The sequence below is a fragment of the Fusarium poae genome, chromosome 1 (assembly GCF_019609905.1).
Source record: "Fusarium poae strain DAOMC 252244 chromosome 1, whole genome shotgun sequence".
NCBI lineage: Eukaryota > Fungi > Ascomycota > Sordariomycetes > Hypocreales > Nectriaceae > Fusarium > Fusarium poae.
Window position 1 is genome coordinate 2,861,322 of NC_058399.1, and position 20,569 is coordinate 2,881,890.

Consider the following 20,569-nt stretch of genomic DNA (forward strand, 5'->3'; position numbering starts at 1 on the left):
CAACCAGAGTCTTTCCTCGGTTCTCCACGTCGGTCTTCCGATTTAGGTAGGTTAAAGTTTCTTGTAGTGTCTGCCCCACGCCAAAATCGTTGCGTTTCCACAGTCTAGAAACAAACAGACACAAGAACACTGTAAGTACAATCCATCTTATGCAACACTAGAGACTCACCACTGACAAGAAAGCACAAATCTAGTACCTCAAAAATGCCTCCTACAAAACTCCCCGAGTCTGGAAATCCCCTGTGAGTTAACCAACCCCGTCTTCCAACCCCTCACAACAAAGTGGCGGTGCTTCGATTCTGCTCTGCTCTGCTCGCTCTACTCTACTCTACCCCAGTACTTTCGTTCGAGGTGGAGTGAGGAGAGACAACCACTTGGTTTCGAGTCAGCTCCCCCAATGAGAGATAGAGAGAGTGTGTACTAATAGTTGTTTTTGTTTACAGTGTGTTTTTTGACATCACCATTGGAGGTTAGTAACCGAGTCCTCTCCGACTCCGGAGCATACCATCACTCCAGAAGTGAAGCCATTCCCAGTGACATGAATGTATTCGTCTTATGATAAACACATTCACATTGTCTCCCACCACTCCCATGAAATAACTTGTAGTATCCCTTCTTACTGACACACTCAGGTGAACCCCTTGGCCGCATCACCTTTGAACTCTTCAAGGATGTTGTCCCCAAAACAGCAGAGAACTTCCGCCAGTTTTGCACTGGCGAGAGCAAGAACCCCGTAGGTCGTCCTCAGGGCTACAAGGGCTCCAAGTTCCACCGCATAGTACGTTCTGTCCCTCTCATCTCTGGCTTGTGAAACATCAAAAGCTTATCGTCTCGTAGATTCCCAACTTTATGTGTCAAGGTGGTGACTTTCTCAACGGCGACGGTACTGGATCGACATGCATCTGGGGCTTCAAGTCTTTCGAGGATGAGAACTTTACGCTAAAGCATGATCAGCCCGGTCTTCTCTCCATGGCTGTAAGTATCTTTCCCCCATTATCCTTAATGTTCATGCTAATACGTCGTAGAATGCCGGACCCAACACCAACGGATCTCAATTCTTCATCACCACTGTCCCCACACCCTTTCTCGATAACAAGCACGTTGTCTTTGGAAAGGTCTTTGAAGGCATGGACGTGGTCAAGAAGATGGAGGCTACAAAGACTGGCTACCGCGGCAAGGATGTGCCGAACCTCGACGTGGTCATCTCCCAGTGTGGTGAGATGTAGGTGAACCGCATATGGTGTGACTTCTTGACTACTACAAAATGTCTCTGGGAAGGGAGATACGAGACCACAGGAGCGCGATCGAGTGAATTGGGAGGCCGAGATCTGGAACAGTTTAGATACCCGTCGCGAATACAAATCTCCATGTGCCCCTTATTCGGTCGGTGTTTTTCACCTTTTGTGTCATGTTACACTTGCACACGATTCACATTATATGCAACGTGGGCCACGGCAATGAATCAAGAGCACAATGTTTCAGAGTTGCGTTCATTATCTTGTTGTACGTATCAACCGACTGCTGAAATGAGTACATCCCATCGTCAAACACAATCACAAGAGCACAGCAAACATGTTTCACTTTACGAAAGGCACACAAGAATCGTGACGAACTATTTTGGAATTTTATCTCAATCGAACTTTGTCGTTTCGTAGATCCCGTTCCCTACCCTCGAAATGCTCCCAAACCAGAAAAAAAGACAAAAGCAAATGCTCCGTGCTGCGTAAATCATGTACACATGTCCGTGCCGTAACGAAAGACTGCGCCGCCACTTCTCACTCCCCCTTTCCTCTCCCCGACGCCCATAGACGTAAGAAAAGAAGGAAAGGGTGGAGGAGTAAGTAGCGGGCATACAAATTCAAGTGGTATCATGCCCTGTATATCCAACGCCGTTGAATGCGACCGGCGCCCCTTTTTTGTTGTGTGTTGATCCTTTGCCTGCATCTTGTGGAGATGAGGAAAACACATACCGTCTATATATACCGTGAAGAAAAGACGAAGGAAACGGTGCCCCTTGGCTGGATATTGGAGTCAAGGGGTTGCAAGGTTGGGCAACCTAAAAGTTGCCAAGAACCCAGTTCTGGCGGCGGCGGAGGAATGGCGTGGGGATGGGAGGGCCATCGCTCTGGGTCTTAGCCGGAGCACCTCCATCGGCAGGAGGGTCTTCGCGGAACTGACCGCCGGGTAACGTGGGTTGAGCGGGAGGAGCGTTGGGCTCTCCGCTAGATGAGGGTGTATTTATATGTGTGACGATGGTCTTGAAGACCGTGGAGGGCTGCGGCTGTTGCGGCTGATCACCTCCAGTGGGCTGTTCCTTGGGCCGCGTAGTATAGAGAGTCTCATAGACAGTCGAGGCAGTAGGCGGGGTAGGCACAGCATCAGATGGGTTCTTGCTTTTGGTGACAAGAGCGGTAGTAGTGATGGTCTTGGTGCTGGTCTCACCATCAACTGGTTCGGGAGCAACTCCAGTAAGAGACTCGGAAGGAACAGTGACATATACGGTGCTGATGATGGGAGAAGGCTTGACAGTCGCTGTGACGGTCACTGTAGCGACATCGCCGCCACTTCCAGCTCCTCCATCAACAGGTGCGGTAGCAGTAGGGCCAGTAGGGCCAGTAGGGCCAGCAGGAGACGAAGGGGATGAAGGAGACGAAGGAGCAGGCATGTCGTCACCCTTGCCGCCATCAACGTCGACTTGAAAGTTGGACTTCATCTGCTCCTCGATACCGGCAGAGTAAACGTTCTGATTGTCGACGTATTCAAGAATGTTTTGATCCTTAGCAGCTACACCTGCGGCGCCAGTGATCTTGATGTCAAGGACGCTCGAGTAACTCTCGTTGCGCGCAATAGCGTCCATGGTGAAGCCGTTGGGGTCTTTCTCTCCACGCATGAAAGTTCCGGCCCAGGGGAACTTGCCATTCTTGGTGGCTTCCATGTCAATGTTGTCGCTGTTCAGGTCAGGCCAGTCCCAGTACCAGTAGATGGTGTAGATATCGCCAGCCTTGAGATCACTGGGAAGCTTCAGGTCAGATTGGCAGGCGAGTTCCTTTTCGTGGACGGCGCCCTTGGGCTTGAGTTCGGCGGAGCGTCCAGTGCTGAGTTGACCATTGTTAGGTTGATAGCACTGACCGTCGTCATAGTTGCGAGTGGAGATGAGCTTGCCACGCTTGTCACCACCAGTGCCCTCTTTGTTCCAGCGGAGGTGAACATCGAAAAGCTTCTCCTCGTTTTTAGGCTCGGTGGTGCCGTAGAAGTAGATAGTGCCACGGTTCCTGGGCTTGTTGGGCTGGTTCTCGGGAAGAGTGGTGTGGCCATTCTCGAGATGCATAATAGCAATGTAGTCACCAGCAGCGGCTTCAAGCATGGGGAACTGAGGGTTCTGCTCAAGCTTGTACTTGTTCAGAATCTCTTGGCCAGAGTAAGCGGATTGGCCTGCCTGGGGCAAAATGTTCTGGGGGATCGAGTCCGCAAAAGGAGGGTTGGTGGAATCGCGAGGGACGAAGCCACGAGGATAACCCATCTTACCAATCATGGTACCATTTCGAGCGAGTTTGGAGGCATACTCAACCCAAGAGTGAGCCGAAGCTGGTGAAATGAGGGTGCTTGCCGCAAGAGCAAGGGCAGAGGCGTCGATGAATTTCATGTCGATTGTTGTTCTCGTTGTTGATAGTCTTTATTGATGTTTTGTAATCGTAGATTGCAAGGTAATCGAAGCTGATTTGTGTCGAAGTGAATTTCAAATAATGATTTTGAAAAGGAGTGTTGTTATAGAAGAGTTGACTCGGGGAGAGAGAGAATGAATGCGTCGCAATTTATGCGCAAAGGAGTGAGAGAAAGGCGAAGCCTGTCACGTTCGATTTTCGCAGTTGCTGTTGTATTGTTTATTGTGAATAGGAAAGAAAAAACAATTGTTATGCGGGTTGAACAGTGAACAGGCAGTGCCCTTTTTCTTTGAGATTCGGCTGGCAGCTGGCGAACACTGGCAAGCTGTGTGAGCAGGGCTAGTCGCTAGGCAACAAATAGTGCCTGAATACTGACCAGCAATGAAGATGACAAACTTGCAATCAAAGGGTCTGAAACTATTGCAATCAATAGTGATTGGTTTGTTTGCCTTTAATGTTGTATGTAGCTGAAGGAGTGATCGGTTGTGGTGTGGTAAAGATCCTCCGGCCGGCGCAGGTGTGTTGATAATTGAGTCAGTCCTGCTGATATTCAAGTAAAGGAGGGCGACACAAGGAAAAGAAACAAAGGGTTTGTTCAATGTAAAAGAGGAGGAGAAAGAAGAAGAGAAGCAAGATGTGACAAAGGAAAAGAAAGAAAAGGTTGTATACCGCTGGCTCTAGTTCAGCATATTTGGTGTTCGTGAGTCACGAACAACGGGTGATGTGTGTCAAGGCTCAGAAAGAGAATCTCTAACAAACCAAGAGAGCACGACAGCGAACGGATAGCAATGGCTCAGAGCGGAGAGGATGGGAGGACGAGTGGTAATGAAGTGATTGCACGAGAGTTAGGCAATCAAGAACACAAGTGGGACAAGTAATGCACGACAATCAGACAAAGAATGACAAGCAGACACCCGGAGAACGAAACATGAGATCTTTTAGGTAGAAACACGAGATCTGGGACGCAAGGTATAGATAACCATCCCCCATCTCCAAGTGGACTGAGGACCTATCGTTGAACAGCATGGCAACGGTCGAGGAAACTGGCCTCGTACAAATGGAGACGGGAAAGAAAGCCGCAACATTTCAACATGCAAGGCACGATAAAGACATGGACAGGGGACAGGGACAGGGACATGGGAGGACAAGGCGCGGCTAAGGACATGTCGAGTATGAGTGTAGCTTGGCGTAGCATGAGCTAGTTCATCTCATCGTATCGAGCTATATCGCGGGTAAAGGATGATGGCAGCTCATACATGTGTGCCATTAAACTTAACCGCGCCAACGTTACTTTTCCCAACAGTGGAAAGGAAACGGAAACAGAAACAAGAGCTTGGCTACATTCTGTCGCAGTTTCGTCTGGGGAAGCGCTCGAGGGGGTACAGCAGCAGTCTCACAATCGAATTGGATAGGACAGTTTAAGATCTTGAATCTGTTTGTGCAAGGATATTGATACTTCAGATCCTTGTTCAAGAGAGATACAATGTCTCCCACAATAGAGAAAATGTTTTCCCGTGTTTCGGAGCTAGGATCTTGATAGCCGCCTGACTGGTCATAGAGTATCAGGCAAATATTTCCGCCAACACGTCTCAAAAAAGACTCACAGCTCTTCGGTGGTTGGCTGACCAGAGTGACGGGACCCAATTGAGAGAAAATAGAGTCGAGCAGGGGTTGGGTTGAGGTCTAGAACTCTTCAAACAATGCCTGCAACGGCATCGTTGAGAACAACTGGAAATAGCATGAAACAACGAGTTGTAAAGTCCAAAGGATTGGATGTCGTTGCTCGGTTGGCGCCCACAAGATTCGGGCGTCTAAGGAAATTGGCTGGCGACGGTTGCAAGCGCGCCATAGCGGGTCTAAAGTCAATTGGCTGTGGCTTGATGTTAAATTGATCGAATACAGGGATCTGACAGGGGCTTTGGTTCGCTGAGGTTCACTAAATTGACCAGGTTTAGAAGAAAGAGAGAGAAAAGAAAGAACAATAAATAAAATGGTTTGGTCGCCTGGGGCCTACCGTCGTGGCCTTGTGGCCTTGTCTACGGCCTCACCAATTATACCTACCTAGGTAGGTACCTACTAAGGCGGGCGCAGCATAGGTAGGTATGTCTATTTGCGCTTATTCTATGAGGAAGGCGTCAGTGAGGACCAGAAGTGTAGCTTCCTTTTCAACTTGGATCAATTTTAGACGCGAGTTAGGGCAGGTACTATGCAGCCTACTGCATCTTATCTTGGTGTTTGAAACTACAACATTCTCTTTTTTCTCTTCCTTTTTTTCTCTTCTTCTCTCTCTCTTTTTCCCTTTTCTTTTAATCGTCTTCCTCTTTGATACTTGTCGGTCAAGAACTGTCGTCGTCATCGTCCCACAAGGTCAACTCTACGGTCGCATCCTCATCTCATGAATTTCCATTTTATCGATGCATTGACGAGCATGTTTGATCAAGCGCCCATAATAACTCCACCAGAATACAATATCTTGGAAGAATCTCATGTTCAACCCTGGTCTGATCAGTCTTTGAACTCATGACCATAGAGTATTTTACTGGATCATTTTATCATGTCATGGAGCGTTTCGTCTTTGACCCGTTTGTTGTGTTCACTCTTTCTATCTTGTACTTTGTTGTACAGAACCACCACACGTGTGGCAACAAACTATATGAGATACAAAATCTTTGACCGCTTCATTCAACTAGGGATTGTATCACTAATCGATATTCTCTTTGTCTATCAACAAGCGTTCACCCGGTTGGGTCCTCTCGCCAAAACATGCCTTTCAATAAATATCCACCATAGAATTCTTCAACACCATCAGGGACAGAAGGCAGATATAAACTAACATCTCCAACTCCTGCAAATAAATATTGAATTTTCAAAAATAACCCTTAGTAAACCTCCTTCACATTCAGAAACTCCACGAATCTATCGTATGAATATTCAATACTCGCGCACCCCTTCAGACTTAGTAATATTCATCCCTCAGTACACCCCTCCCTTGACTTCTTCTTTTCCCAACACGCCCTCTTTGTTCCTTCAAGCTCTCGTTTTATTATAAACAAAACTTGCTACGTCAAACCCCTGTTTATCAATTCCAGTTGAAGAAATGCCTCATCTTTTCAGCAGCACTTCATCCTCATTACTTTACCGAGTTACAACTTGCAACTAACTCGCAGACGATATCTCACGTGTCCGAGGGCGTGGCTGTTCCATCTGTTTTCTTCAATGGCTTCTCTCAATGTCTCACTTCCCCAAATCTTTCTCCCCTTCAATGTCTCTCTATTACTCCTTTCGGTTTCTCCAAGTTTAGCTTCCGCAATATTTGCTTTTTCCCTAACGATAATGTCTTTTGCAATGACCATCTGGGTTGGGGTTATAAATTCTCTTCCCTGTCCAAGGGAATACTATGAAAAGCGTTTCTATTTCCTCGCACCCTCTCCCTCTCATCTCCGATAGTCTTTACTTGATCCAAGTGGATCGAGGTGTAGATGCACTAGGTTCCATTTCGACATCTAAACCTTCATCTTGTCGATCCTCCAGGTGCCTGTTTTCGATGGGAATGTCGTCACAGTCCCTTGCTTTAGTGCCCGTCTAATGATGTAGTGATCTGCCAAGGACCTGTTAAACTTGAACTTAAAGCCAAACCTTTCTATAGCCTATTCTTGATATGATGATAATATATCTGAGACGTCATCTCATGATAGGAATTTCACTGAAACGAGCAACCACTCCCGAAAACGGATGAATCAAGCGGACATCACACATCATAGTCAAGGTCGAAACTAATATCGAGAAATAGGCTAATTAATCTCTTTTGATTCTTGAATCTTGAATAAACTACCAAACTATATGCATGTCGTACCTGGTACGAACTTGGTATTATTGCCATAACCGAAAACAAATCCCATAGTTGCTCCTAAACGCCGACCCCAATACCCAGACATGATTATTATGACGTTGACCGCGTAAATGCTTCATTCCATCTCATCAATGCTTCGCTATTTTTGTATTACCGTTCACCATCCTCCTGCTGCTGTCATTGTTGGTGGTATATGGCTGCCAATGGCATCTCCTCGTCTTCGCTTCATTGGTCGAGGACTGCCATCACGGTCACCCGCCATGTGTGCCCATTGTGATTGCGACCATAGAGATGTCTGATCACTGCTGGGCTCGACCTTGTGGTGAGATCCCCATTCTGATCCGCTGCCTGTACCTGTAGACCACCCATCCAACGCCGGCATGTCCCAACCTTGAAGGCCAGTGTCGCACTCTGAATTATCATACACAAGAGAGCTTGATAGATCCAGTCCTGATGTTGTTGCTGGGCTCTGGAAAGGGTTGACAGTAGACATGACAGGCTTGAGATCTGCCAGTGTTGTCTGCGCGTCGTAGTAAGCCGCCTGGCTGTGACTGTGTCCATGACCAGTGACTGGATGGCTCTCGCCCGCTGTGCTGCATGTGGATGGGATGAAGCCAACACCTGTGCTTGGAGGCATACCGTGGTCAAAGCTTCCTGGGTACGACCCTTGTAGACCCGCGGTTGGTGGAGGTGTAGCGAGTCCACCAGAAAAGGACTCGAATAGTGTAAGTCCATTGTTTGTTGCGGCGACACTTGGCACTTGGGCCAGACTCACGCTAGGATCCCATGCAGAGCTAAAGGTCTCGTTCATCGCTGCTGTCATGTGTTGATTGATTGAAGGAGTAGGCGACATGATAGAATCTCGTGACATGGAGGCAGAAGGGTAGACAAGAGCCTTTTGCTGGTGGTAACGGGACATGGGGTCATTGACAGTCAACCATCGCCATGAGGTACCAGCGGGCTTGAAAACTGGGTTGTACTTGTACCATTGGTTGGTTGTGTTGAATCGCCAGAACACAATGCCCTGTCGAACCCATCGGTTCGAGTCGGGGGCGCACGACCAAAGCTCTTGGTACATGGCCACCTTGCAGATGAGGTCGCTGCCGGTGAGATCACGGCGAGCCCAAGAAGCGGCATCGCCGTCATCCTCAGAGCGCTTGCGCTTGCTACCAGCACGGTCGAGATTCTTACGATCATCAGCCTTGGTGCGCTTTTCCTTCTTGCGCTGGTGCTCAACATCAGGATATTGAACAGCCATACTCAAGATGCTAGCCCACTCAACGGCGGGGAAGGGAACATGGATATCCTGACGAGGTCGAGAGTGGCAGTCACAGTCAGGCTTGGAATCGCTGCAGCCTCGGCGGTGGATGCCGGTCTCGTTGGTGTATACGCTTGACTTCTTGTCATCACTGTGAAGCTCAGACGGTCGAGTGAGGCGGGTTACACACTTCCAACGGTGGTTTTGGAGGTTGGGGTTTGTGATTGCCACCTCAACAAAGCCGGTGAGCTCAGACCCAGAAGGGAAGCGAGCATGCTCATGCAACTCAAGAGTTGCGCACATCTCGAGAAGCAAACACTCCTCATCGCGAGTGGGGAGATCGAGAGTCTCGTAGATCTCGGGCGCATCCTTCTGCCATCGGCGGGTAACCGTCTTGACACAGGCAGAAGTGGTTCGATCCAGAGATCGGGTGTACTCGTGAAGTAGCACATCCTTGCCGAGTACACTTGGGCTGTCATCACAGTTGTTGTACTTGTTAAGATGAGGGAAGGACTCAGCGTCCAGAGGAGTGTCTTGTGCGTCGTAAGCAATCTCATCTCTGAACTTGACCTCAGAAGAAGAGACATAGACCTCTGCTGTCTTGGGCCGGACTGAGATCAGAGACTGGAGAGCCAGAAGTTGTGAGAAGTATTCATAGTTGGGCTTGACATCAGGTACTCGGCCCTCGGCAAGAGCAGTGAGAACGGGATTGGACTTGAAGGATTCTTGTTCCTCCTCGTCATAGTAGTCCTCCGAGTTTGTGGAGCCAGGCTCCTTCTTCTCCTCAGCAGGGAAAAGGAAGTGGACTAAAAACATCAGCTGAGGCCTCATATAAGTGAGGAGGTAATTGACTTACAGCATCGCAAATCCTCGAAGAACTTCTTGACAACTTGCATATGGCTTGAGACCTGCTTGCGTCCCATCTGCTCAATGCTGTCGTTGCTGTTGTCGATTCGGAAAATCTCCTTGCTGCCAAGAATGGCAACACATATTGTGAAGATGTATTCGCTGATAAGCATGTTGCGCCCATGTAGCTTTCCTCCCATTGAGAACTTGCGACGGCCCATATGAGGCATGAGAAGAACAGCTAACGATCGTTAGTAAAAGTCGGTTGAGGAGTTTTGTCGGGTACTTACAGTCAACAAAGGCATCTTCAAGCTCAGGTCTCCTCCAAACACCACCCTTATCCTTTTGGGTGTCCTTGTGTGCTTGTCGGTTACGATACTGGCGGAAAGCAGGCCAGAAGTAGAGAGGGTTGACACCATTTCGGGGTCTTCTTTGTTGGAAGCGAGGTTGGTTTCTTGGTGTAGGTACGCGGTAGAGGCACTCGAATGATTGTGAGGGGATCATGGGAGCTGGAAGGCTGACTGGCACTGAAGGCGAGATGCCAACTGGGTTTGAATAGCAAGGAACCATGCTGTTGAAGTTGTGTGATTGCGCATTGTTGGCGGTTTCCCGTAGTGGTAGGCGGCTGTTGTTGTGATATGTTCGTCGAGCATCTTGAAGATAGTCTGGTGAAGGTGTATAACGCTGTGAAGACAACACCGGTCTTGGGTGGTATAGTGATGAAGACATGGCGACGGTTTGGTGTTTGCAAAGGAATGCCAGTAACAGAGGTCAGAAGGAAGACTTGGCCCAGCTGAAATGCTGTTTGTGAGTCTACGAATGCAGACAATGAGTAGACAAGAGATGATGAGAATGTTGAAAGGAATTCAAGACGTGGAATGGTGGGATAGATGTATGCATCTGAAGAAAGGAGTGTTTAGGCACTGGAACGAAGAATCACCAGGAGATATTTAATAAACATCTATAAATCCAAGACTGGGGAGTATATCATAGATAGTCTGCGGAGCCCAGGGTCGGAGGCGCCCCTCGTCAACTCTACTCCAAACCGATTAAACATCAAACCATTCATCATCTATCCACCAAGAGGGTACGGTAATGGGATGGTATGGGGGTGGGAAGGGCGCCGCCTTGTCTCCATCTCCAACACCAAAGCCAGCTCCATCGGCGGGGAACCGACCTGACCTTGCCCGGAGGGAAACTCACATCGGTAGTAGTGGCGGCCAATTGTGAGTGCTTGCAGAAGCCACCAGCACATGGCAGCTTAGAGCTCTGATCGAGGGCGTTAGCATGCAAGGGAGTGTCAGGGCGGGGCCGCGACAACTATCGCCAATCATCAGGGGACTGAGGAGGGAGGGGCGTGTATCGAGGGATCTCAGAGACATCTTCAGAACGAACGGCGCAAGGTACGGAAAGGTATGTATTCAAGATTAGAATCAGACATTAAGAGGATCCGCAACTTTCCCTGCCAGGGCGATGAATTCTCTGACGAACCTCTAGGCCAGATCGAAGCCACTCCGAATAAGCGTTGCGAGTAATGCATGCCATCCGTTCTATAGTGGCCATGACCCTTGCCAAGGGAGAACGGCGTAGAGCTGCTGGTTCGTCAAGAACGAGGCCAGTCGTGCGTGCGGGATCAGGTCCAGGCACAGGAACAGGAACACTCAGCCTTGTCGCAACCCTCTGTATCGGATCGAGGTGGTAAATAGTATCTCTATAGTTTTCTCCTTCATGCTCAAGCATCCATCTCCTCGTCTTCATTGCCAATATTGACCCTGCTCCTTCCCTTGCCGGTCAATTGCTGGAGAGCCACCTTGTTGACTTGTCCTCCAACCTTCTTCTGCATCTTTGCAATCTCCTCCTCGGCATCAACTGCGTCTGCCTCAGCAAAGTCCAAGACAAGCTTGCGACCCAGCAAGTGGGTGTCCCTCAACGAATTTAGCGCGTTCTCGGCTTCGCGGGGAGTGACAAAGTCTGCAAAAGCAAAACCCCTCGGGGTGTAGTCGGCTTTCTTGGGGAGGCGTACAGACCTGAGCTGGCCATAGGTTCCAAAGAGAGACCTGATGTCCTTCTTGGTCGTCTGGAAAGGCAAGTTCTTGATGATGATCTTGGTACGTTGCCCAGCAGACTTCTTAGCCTTGTCCTCGCGACGTCTCTCCTCGGCTGCGTCGTGACCCTTGTGCGATGCCTTCACAGCGAGTGCGTGATCATCAAGGACATGGCCATCCATGACCTTGAGGGCAGCCTGTGCTTGGCTCTTGGTTCTGAACTCCACAAAGCCGAAGCCCATGCTAAGCGTCTGCCCTGGCTTCTTTGGGTCCATCTTGGTCTTGACCCTGGCCGAGACGAATCCGTCCAGGGACTGGAAAGTTTCTGCGAGCTTAGGCGTCGAAGTGCTGAAGTTTAAATTTCGCACAAACAGTGAGGTTGTTTCCAACTCTTCCGGCTTATCGCCGCGTGACAGCAAGTCATTCACACTAAGGTTTTGGACTGTCGGAGCCTGTCGATCTTTTAGCGACACGGCTTGGTCTAGTTGGTCGCCGCCTCTGAAGATGTCACTTGGCGCTTTTTCCAAAAAGAGAACGCTATCGCCAATCCGGCGATATGCAAGGTTCCCAAAAGCAGATTTAGCGTAATTGGGCTGAGAGAATTGGACAATAGCTATGGTACCACTTGGTGGCATCAAAACTCTCAATACAGGCCCGGACTCCTCAAAAAGTTTACGGAGCTCGTCGATCGTAGTCCCATAAGGAAAGTTCTTTACCAAAATGGCCGTGTCGCCCCGCTTCTTTGATTTGAAAGCCTCGAGGTCCACGCCATTAGCGGTAAAATAGGATTTGGTCTCTTGAATGACGCTTGTCTCCGCGATTGCCTGCTTTACAGCAGCATCGGCCGAGGTAGGGTCGAGGAGTTCTGATTTTGAAACACCAAGACGGTTGGCAACTGATGCGTTGACGGCATCCTGGCTCATATATAGCGCATTCCAGTTGAAGGTGTTTGTGGATGCTTCCTGTTTCTTGCGGATCATATTTTGTTTCTTGAGAGGGAGTTTGGAGAGTGTAAACTCGTCCAAAACTGTGTCTCTCCTAGCACTGGCAGGAATGATGTGAATGATACGCCCCTGAAACGTCGCCCCATCCATGGCTTGGAATGCTTCAACCGCTCCTGAGGGCTCAGCAAACAAGACCAGGGCAAACCCCTTGCTGGTGCCTGAGTTGCTGACGGGGAGATGAACCTAGTAACCGACAACTGTTAGCTGATGTTCAGACTAGTACAATCCTCAAGTAATGCAGTGAAATTGGCAACAATTCAGCTAATCGAAGCATCTACTAAAATATTCGTCTCAAGGTTCTCATCAAATACCGAAGTATAAGCTGTCCCTATCTGAGGTTCATCACGTTGCAGGGTTTTGCGTAAAAAAAAAAAAAAAAAAAAAAAAAAGGAAAATCAAGTAGAAACATACCTCTTCAACTGTTCCGAACTGCTCAAAGCTTTCCCGAAGATCATCCTCGGTGGCGCTGTAGGGCAAATTTCTGACAAAAAGTCGAGATGTTCGACGGATCGCCTGAAGTGAGTCGTCCTTTGCCGGTTCACCCCCTGTGCCCTCAGGTGCTGGTTCAACCACCTGCACGTCATCCGCTGTTGGCGGGTCGGCTGGAGTGATTTCCATTGCGTCGTCTCCCTGTGCATGATCGGTCTCAGTTGCTGAAGGCCCTTGCACAGGCGTTCGTTCCAGATCATCGGGATCAACAAGGTCCAGCAGTCGGTTTGTGCGTGAACGAAGCCAATCGTCATCCTCGGCAACAACCTCCTGCTTTTCCGGGTTGGGCTTTGCCGCATCTGCAGACTCCACTAGTTCGTCAGCTGCAGGTGCTTTATCCTGCATATCAGAGACTGGCTTTGCTTCTTTTAGATGCGATGGCAAAGTCTCAGAGACAAGAGGCTTCGATGGAGATTCGATTCTGCGCTGCTTCTCTTTCCGAGCAGGGATTTGCTCGTACTCGTCGTCGCTCTCTTCTTCAGGAACGGCGGTAGCAGCTACAGCGGCAACTCCATCACCGAGACCACCATGGACACCATCGTCGACAGCGCCCTCCCTACCTTCCTTCATTACGTGAAGGAATTCGCGTAGCTTGGGGTCCGCAGCAGCTTGGGGCTCATCTCGCTTGCGCTTCCTCAAGGTCGAGTCAGAGTCTTTCTCAGCCGACTGCTCCTTGCCCTTGATCGTGGTGGATGGTTGCGATGCAGGTTTGGAATGCGCGGCGCTCTGGGCTCTGTTGAGGGCGGGGTCTGAGATCTAGCATTCCATCAGTATTGAGAAGTCGAGACATGTAGGAGGAATAACTCACGGGTCTAGCAGTCTCCACGGCGATCTTGGACATACGAATGTAAGACTTGTTGAAATACTTGACTGCCTTGGAGGCATCTTCGGATGTCTTGTAGCCCACATAGCCAATGCGTCTTTGGGGAATCAGCTTGACATCGGTAATCTCGCGACCCTGGGCGGAGAAGTGTTTCCGAAAGTCAGCTTCTGAAATATTAGGGGGCAATCCCCGGATGAATATTCTTGATGAAGCCATTGTTATGTGATTGTTTTTTGATAGATCAAATCACTGGTGAATGGTGGTTCACCGGGGGAGTTTGACGCGTGAAGTCATTTTTCAAGAACGTAAGCTCTTTAAGAAGGGAGAAGAGGAAAAAAAAAAAAGTTCTCTACCACACTCTTATTGTCCGAGGTTGGGACCCGAAGTTGGCCCGTGCGTTCGGATTTTCTAACAGTCCCAACCCCACTATCCTGTCCAGCTTCTAGGATGCTTCTACAAGCAGACGTTTTGCTTCACCGCCCACAGCATTAGAGATGGGAGAAATTCCAGCGAACAAGTCAAACGCCACAATAACACTGCAATTTTGATGAAAGCAGGTTGGTTCAGGAGACTAAGGAGTGTTATATCCTGTATTATATCAAATTTATCATTCATCTATAAAAGGATATCCCTCAAGGGCCAAATATTTCACTTTGAATTGGGCAGAATTCTGCCGCATCGTAAAATTTCATCCAAATCAATGCCTGCTTATAATGATGCAGAAGGACAGCTATAGATGCATATACCGAATCAAAAGACACTTCTCATGCAGTCTTTCTTTGGTTGCATATACTCAAGAATGCTGAGGGCGGGAATGTTTTCGCCTCCAAGACTCACCTTCCACCCAAGACCTACATACTGAATGCCAAGGGGTCATGCTGGAATCAAGTGGCTTCTGCCTCCCATGATGTTTCTTTGGAGTTTCATTCTCTTATATATCTCTAATTCACTATTATTTCATTACTTGGCCGTGACAAATATCCAAGTTACTGATGAGCTTGGAGATGTTCCTTTGCAATGGTCGATTCTGTGTTTCTTCTGGTGCTAGCAGCTGTTCGATATTGTGAAGCATTATACTGCACATGGGATATCTTGGGAATGGAGATAGATTCCTTATGGGTGATATTCGTTCAGGTTCAAAGGTGCGGCGGCGTTATGCGTTTGCTAGACGCCAATCATTATTCCCGTATAGCATACAATACAATCCAAAGACAGTGGGAATTCATCCATCATTTCAGTAAGTCTTCCCGTCTTTCTCATCTATATCATCATTTCGGCTGTCTTATCCCTCGTCTTCAAAGAAGTCCTCCATACCAGAGTCATCGCTTTCAACAATCATTAACTGAATGCAACAAAAAGAGATCTTCAAAACACCAGCTTCTCTACACGGTCTCCCAGCAACTCAAGAATTAACTTTCTCTCAAGAAGCGGTGAGCGTAAATCTAGAAAGATTCTGAAAGTTTAATGCCCATATAGTTCTGAGTTTGGTGCTCCGACATTCCTACCACCCGACATCCTACACTACCTACTCACTACCACAATATCAAATGCTGAAGCATTGCGAGCATGATTTAAACATGATATTTTAATTAAAACTGAGATCTCTATGACCGTGTACATATAGATAAATAAGATGCTGTCTTTTTTAACTGATTAATCGTCCAGAGGGGTGCTGTAAAATGCATTCTTGATATGCAGTCTGGCATATGTAAAGATGCACACTCCACACCATGAGCTTTGGAATGACTGGTGAGGGAATGCGGAGGCAAGCCATTATTTTTTGGAGAATTCTTGTCGAACTCTGTGGAGGGCCATCTGACTTTCAGTATGCTCAAGTGTATATGATAGATAAGTATAAGAAGTCCCCTCAGTCCACTCACTACTTGTAATCGTCTGGCTCGCTCATAGACAGCACCTGTACTCGACCTTCCATACATTTCTATTCTCTTAATCATACCTATTAGTATCCTAGTGATAACTGATATCAAGGATTGTTCACGACTAGCCTGACCAAACCGACTGGGCACACAACAACGACACTTGGACATATCGACTCTGAAACCGATCAATCGTCAAACTACTATTACCCACGTGACAAAACCCGACAGTCAATTCAAAGAAAATACGCCTAACATCTTCCACTGCGGGATCGGTTGCAAGAGCTTGGTAAATGGTGTAGATCTGGTACAAGGCTGTCTTGAGTCATGGTACAACTACTCATCCATGATTCATGAGCAAGAGATATATCACATTGCTATGGGTCCAAAGATTATTCAACACCAACCGAGAAGAGACTTCCGAGCGATACGCCCATCATCGAATCTGGTTAGCAACCTCATGTGGTCACTCGATCATGAGTCCCTCACTAGGTGACTGCACAGAAAGTCACTTACCAACTTCACTCTCTATCGAACGACCGTATCATACAACTCGGCAAAAACTTAAACTTTGAACTCTCCTCACAGCCTTTCTATCACCACCATGGTAGCATGGATGATGAACACAGGTAGGTGGTAACACCAAGTGGTAGGTGTATGTAGTTCCACAACGTCGTTCTTACACCTGTCTGATTCGAAGCTAAACTGTATGCAATGTTCTCTTGGATGTATGACGCCACTCAAAAGTTTATTCAAGCCTTTGGCATTATCTTTTCTGCTATTTTCTGACATAACACGACCGCATTCAGTCCTCTTGTTCGTTAGTGACTTGCGTTTTGGGCATCCTCTTACTTGTTTAGTCAAATACCACTGAGCCTCTGGCAGTTTTTTTGACGTGTCAGTTCGTGATTTTTGTGCTCTTGTTGTATCTCGTCTCTTATCCTCTGGTGCCATTTTAAAGTTTTACTCATACCCCGTGCACATTGATCCTCATGGTGTGTCAATGCCAAGATCTCACTTCACCAAAGTTCACGGGGTGTCTTTGAGGAACTTTCCAGTCTATACTTCTTCTCACCAGTATTCTGAAATTGTGTCTTTTATCTTCGCCTCACAACTATCCACGCCTAGATGCTGAAATCCTAGAGTGACAGAGTGGGTAGCAGTTAGCTGACATGACGATAATATGGAAGTGTGGAGTCACAGATATATACTTTGTTACTTTCACGAACATGATTTAAGTGATAGGCTGTCTACGACGGCATGAATTTTATGTCGTAATTTGTGATGTGTGTAGAAGTGATGCTCTCTTCCCATCCTTTTTTTTTAGGAAACGACGTGCTCTACCTACCAGCGTTGAGAGCTCGGAAGAAAACAATGAGACTGTCTTTCCGGGGATACATGTGTACATATTAGAAAAAACAATGATACAACGTATTTGTTCTAGATAAACAACTGTTGTACCAGACCAGAAGATGATAAACACCTATTCATTCTCATATTCTTGTCTGTCAATGATGTTGATTGTATCCGTATGGTATAGGGTAACGTCACAGCAGATGATGGGCGCTAGCGCAGGTACGTACCGGCAAGTCGCGCCCCCAGGTGTTTCATTAGGTCGGAAACACCCTCCAAACTACAGGCCAGTCCAGGGCAGCTTCCGCCAACGAGGCTACAGCTTGGCCAACAAGGGCAAACCAATCATTGCCTGGGATAAACACGCGACTTGCACTTTGAGCATTCTGGATTACTCCACAAGGCTTTAGCATTTGTTGCGTTTCATCAACATCTCCATATCCGTACACAAACGACTTGACTGACCCGTACCCGTACCCGTACCTTAATACTGTCTGCTTTACTTTTTTACTTTACTGCACTAATCAATCAATCGAGAACGTTGACGCCTCATACCTCGCGCTTATCGCGTACGTACGCCCCAGATCTCCCCTTCTCAAACCAACGCTGCTAGCATCCCGTCCCACGTTAAGGGGAGCGCGCGCGCACACCAAGGCGTTGTCGGCCGTCAGCCTCGCGACATCAAGATGAACTAACAAGAGTCTACCAGTCGCATTCGATTCCCAAACCGAACACTTTCATCAACTCTAATCACAATGGCCGACGCTCACGCTCCCAAGGCAGAGTCTCCCGTTCCCCGCGAGAAGCTCGAGGGTAAGCAACACCCCCTTGAGTACCGAGACAACGTCATACTGATATCCAGCCAGCCCAGATCAAATCCGCCGATATGGTGAGATAACCCGACATGCGTACCGAATATACCAGACACGATCGCTAACGACGGAATAACAAAAAAGACGGAGGACATGCAACAAGAATCCATCGAAGTTGGTATGGGCAACAATGGATAATCGCGCTGCGCCGGTGCAAAGGGAACAAGACTGACATGATGATAGCTCAGGAGGCCATGGCCAAGTTCACCATTGAGAAGGTTGGTCTACCAAGCACAGCACATCTGTTGCCATTCGAGCTAACATGCCATGACAGGATATTGCACAGCACATCAAGCGAACCGTTCGTACACACCAAGACCGTCGCATATGAACCCGTACTTACATCATCCAGTTCGACGAGCGAAAGGGACCTACTTGGCACTGCATTGTTGGTCGCAACTTTGGCAGCTTTGTCACTCACGGTTCGTCAAACCCAACAACTTCCGGAGACGAGACCCGACTCCTTAGCCTCGGGCTCAAGAAGCTTTGACTAACACATACCACAGAGACCAAGCATTTCATCTACTTCTACCTTGGCCACTGCGCAATTCTACTATTCAAAACGCAATAGGCATGGGAGCAATGGCTCACCAGTGGGGGCCTTTGGAAGAGTCTGTTGTAGCGCAAGAGGACGATGGGGTAGGACAGAAGAAAAGAAAGGCAAAGGATATCGGCAATGGCAACGAAAACGTCGATGGAGTATCACCATGGCTGTTATGCTGTCCACCCTACCCTGCTGTGCTCGCCTCGATGTACGATATGGGCAGCCGTGGAGCTTGCGGCTGTACTAGCTTCATCATGATCAATAACGAGGGGCGCTCGCCCAGTTTTTTTCCAAATATCTCTTCACTGGTCCATCTGCGTGTGTCGAAAGTCTACTGCTGGGGGTGGCCGATCTGCCGTGATGGGCTTGCCAGGTTGTGCCTGATGCAAGGCTATCGAGAACCTAGCTTCAGATCTAGGGATCTGACAGGCTGGTTTGCTCATTGCTCCCAAGGCATGATCATCAGGGTCTGTGTATGTACCATGATATGTTGATCAAACTGCAACCGAGAAACCACGACCATTTTGACCGGAATCCTCTGACGTTTGCTTTTGTTGAATGTGACAGAGTTACAAGTCACAACTAACCATAACCATGACTATGACCATCGCCGATTCGCATCTTTTCTTCACATGGTGAAAATTATAATCATTGGCCGCCTTTGGTTTACGGCACGATCAACAGCCTTGCCATGATCCACCTCTGGTAAGTTGAGGTTAACGAAGCTATCATCTTTTCGTATCGACATCCGGCCCCAAGTGAGTTACCCGACAGCCTAGGGATCTCCCAGTCCAAGTACAGAGTAGTAACCGCGAACACACCTGTCGCCAAAGGATGGCAGCTGGAGCCTCTGGGTCGGGATAAAGTCAAATGCCTCGTCCGTCTTGCCGGCTCGACTCGGCCCTAACTCACCCATCAACTAACTAACTGGACTCTCCCGAGAGACCAGACCAACAAGCTAAACCAAGATGCTGCAGGCTAAAGCATTTTCGGAACGGAAGCGGGGCCCTCCATCTCCATAATCAACGCCGCCTCTCGTGGGGGTGGGTGTTGAGCAGATACTAAGACGGATGGAGAAGGGGGAGGGTACAGGTACACCAGGCACAAGGCACAGGAACAAAGAAAACGATTTGGATTTGAGGTTGGATTTGTGACTTTTCGCCTCTTGCGAGAGTTAAAACTTTAAAGGGGGCTAAACTTGACATAGAGAAGGGAAGCTAATCAAGTTAGTATGACGGGTTGAAAATCGAGATGTGATAACCGACATCGTCAAGTGGTGTTTCTTGCTCAAAAGACACCCTCGACACCCATTAAGCGAAGCTTCATGTTGGCTCGAAGCGAGTGTTGGAAAAGGCTCTGAACTCTATCAGTATGGGTATCAGTATGATGCTAGCATGCATGATCATCAGGCACTGGAGAACAGTGACCTCAGTCAGTAGAGATGGAGCCAATTAGCTGATGGAAACTGGAATTTGATCATCCTTTCGTTAATTCTTTATTCTTTATTCTTTATCTTTAACTTGGCTTCACTTCAACGAAAATCATGGTCCGGCCCGCTGCCGTTGGAGTTGTCCAATAACACGGACCTTTAGTCAGAGGATATATGTATTGATTAGACGGAAAAGGACTTGACACTGTCACATCATGGCCAAGCCAAGCCTCCAACTAAGTGACCGAGACTTTTGGGGTCCTTGCACCCACCCGCTGAATTAGATTGTAATGCGGAAAGGTTCTGGCCTTGAAGGGACCTCATATTGAACAAAAGTAATCATGGCAGAGAATCTAGATGCTTATACGTGATTGGGTTTGAATGACCACATTCCTTTTCCGTTGGACAGACTGGCTACCTGTAGAGTCTTCTCTGCTTGATGGCATCGAACGTCAGTTTCGGGTTTCTGTTACACGTCGTACATACGGTTGGACCGGAAGATTAGCAAGATGCTGTA

At 48.1% G+C, this 20,569-nt stretch overlaps 5 protein-coding genes across 5 annotated transcripts; 2 read left to right on the forward strand and 3 right to left on the reverse strand.

Moving 5' to 3' along the window:
* Positions 1-204: 204 nt before the first annotated feature.
* Positions 205-1,226, forward strand: CYP3 (Peptidyl-prolyl cis-trans isomerase H; the record flags this gene model as incomplete). The annotated part of the gene is made up of 5 exons (XM_044845544.1): positions 205-242; positions 444-469; positions 633-778; positions 838-975; positions 1,026-1,226. 5 exons carry the CDS (start codon positions 205-207, stop codon positions 1,224-1,226), a joined length of 549 nt encoding a protein of 182 aa, XP_044711460.1.
* Positions 1,227-2,056: 830 nt separating this feature from the next.
* Positions 2,057-3,643, reverse strand: FPOAC1_000937 (uncharacterized protein; the record flags this gene model as incomplete). The annotated part of the gene is made up of 1 exon (XM_044845545.1): positions 2,057-3,643. The coding sequence occupies one exon, from the start codon at positions 3,641-3,643 to the stop codon at positions 2,057-2,059; it is 1,587 nt and encodes a 528-aa protein (XP_044711461.1).
* A 4,026-nt stretch (positions 3,644-7,669) lies between these two features.
* Positions 7,670-10,345, reverse strand: FPOAC1_000938 (uncharacterized protein; the record flags this gene model as incomplete). Its single annotated transcript, XM_044845546.1, has 3 exons — positions 7,670-9,576; positions 9,627-9,857; positions 9,907-10,345. 3 exons carry the CDS (start codon positions 10,343-10,345, stop codon positions 7,670-7,672), a joined length of 2,577 nt encoding a protein of 858 aa, XP_044711462.1.
* Positions 10,346-11,348: 1,003 nt separating this feature from the next.
* Positions 11,349-14,193, reverse strand: FPOAC1_000939 (uncharacterized protein; the record flags this gene model as incomplete). Its single annotated transcript, XM_044845547.1, has 3 exons — positions 11,349-12,848; positions 13,077-13,910; positions 13,963-14,193. The coding sequence occupies 3 exons, from the start codon at positions 14,191-14,193 to the stop codon at positions 11,349-11,351; spliced, it is 2,565 nt and encodes an 854-aa protein (XP_044711463.1).
* Positions 14,194-17,962: 3,769 nt separating this feature from the next.
* Positions 17,963-18,650, forward strand: FPOAC1_000940 (uncharacterized protein; the record flags this gene model as incomplete). The annotated part of the gene is made up of 7 exons (XM_044845548.1): positions 17,963-18,020; positions 18,074-18,096; positions 18,164-18,197; positions 18,263-18,297; positions 18,354-18,380; positions 18,432-18,501; positions 18,586-18,650. 7 exons carry the CDS (start codon positions 17,963-17,965, stop codon positions 18,648-18,650), a joined length of 312 nt encoding a protein of 103 aa, XP_044711464.1.
* Positions 18,651-20,569: the final 1,919 nt, after the last annotated feature.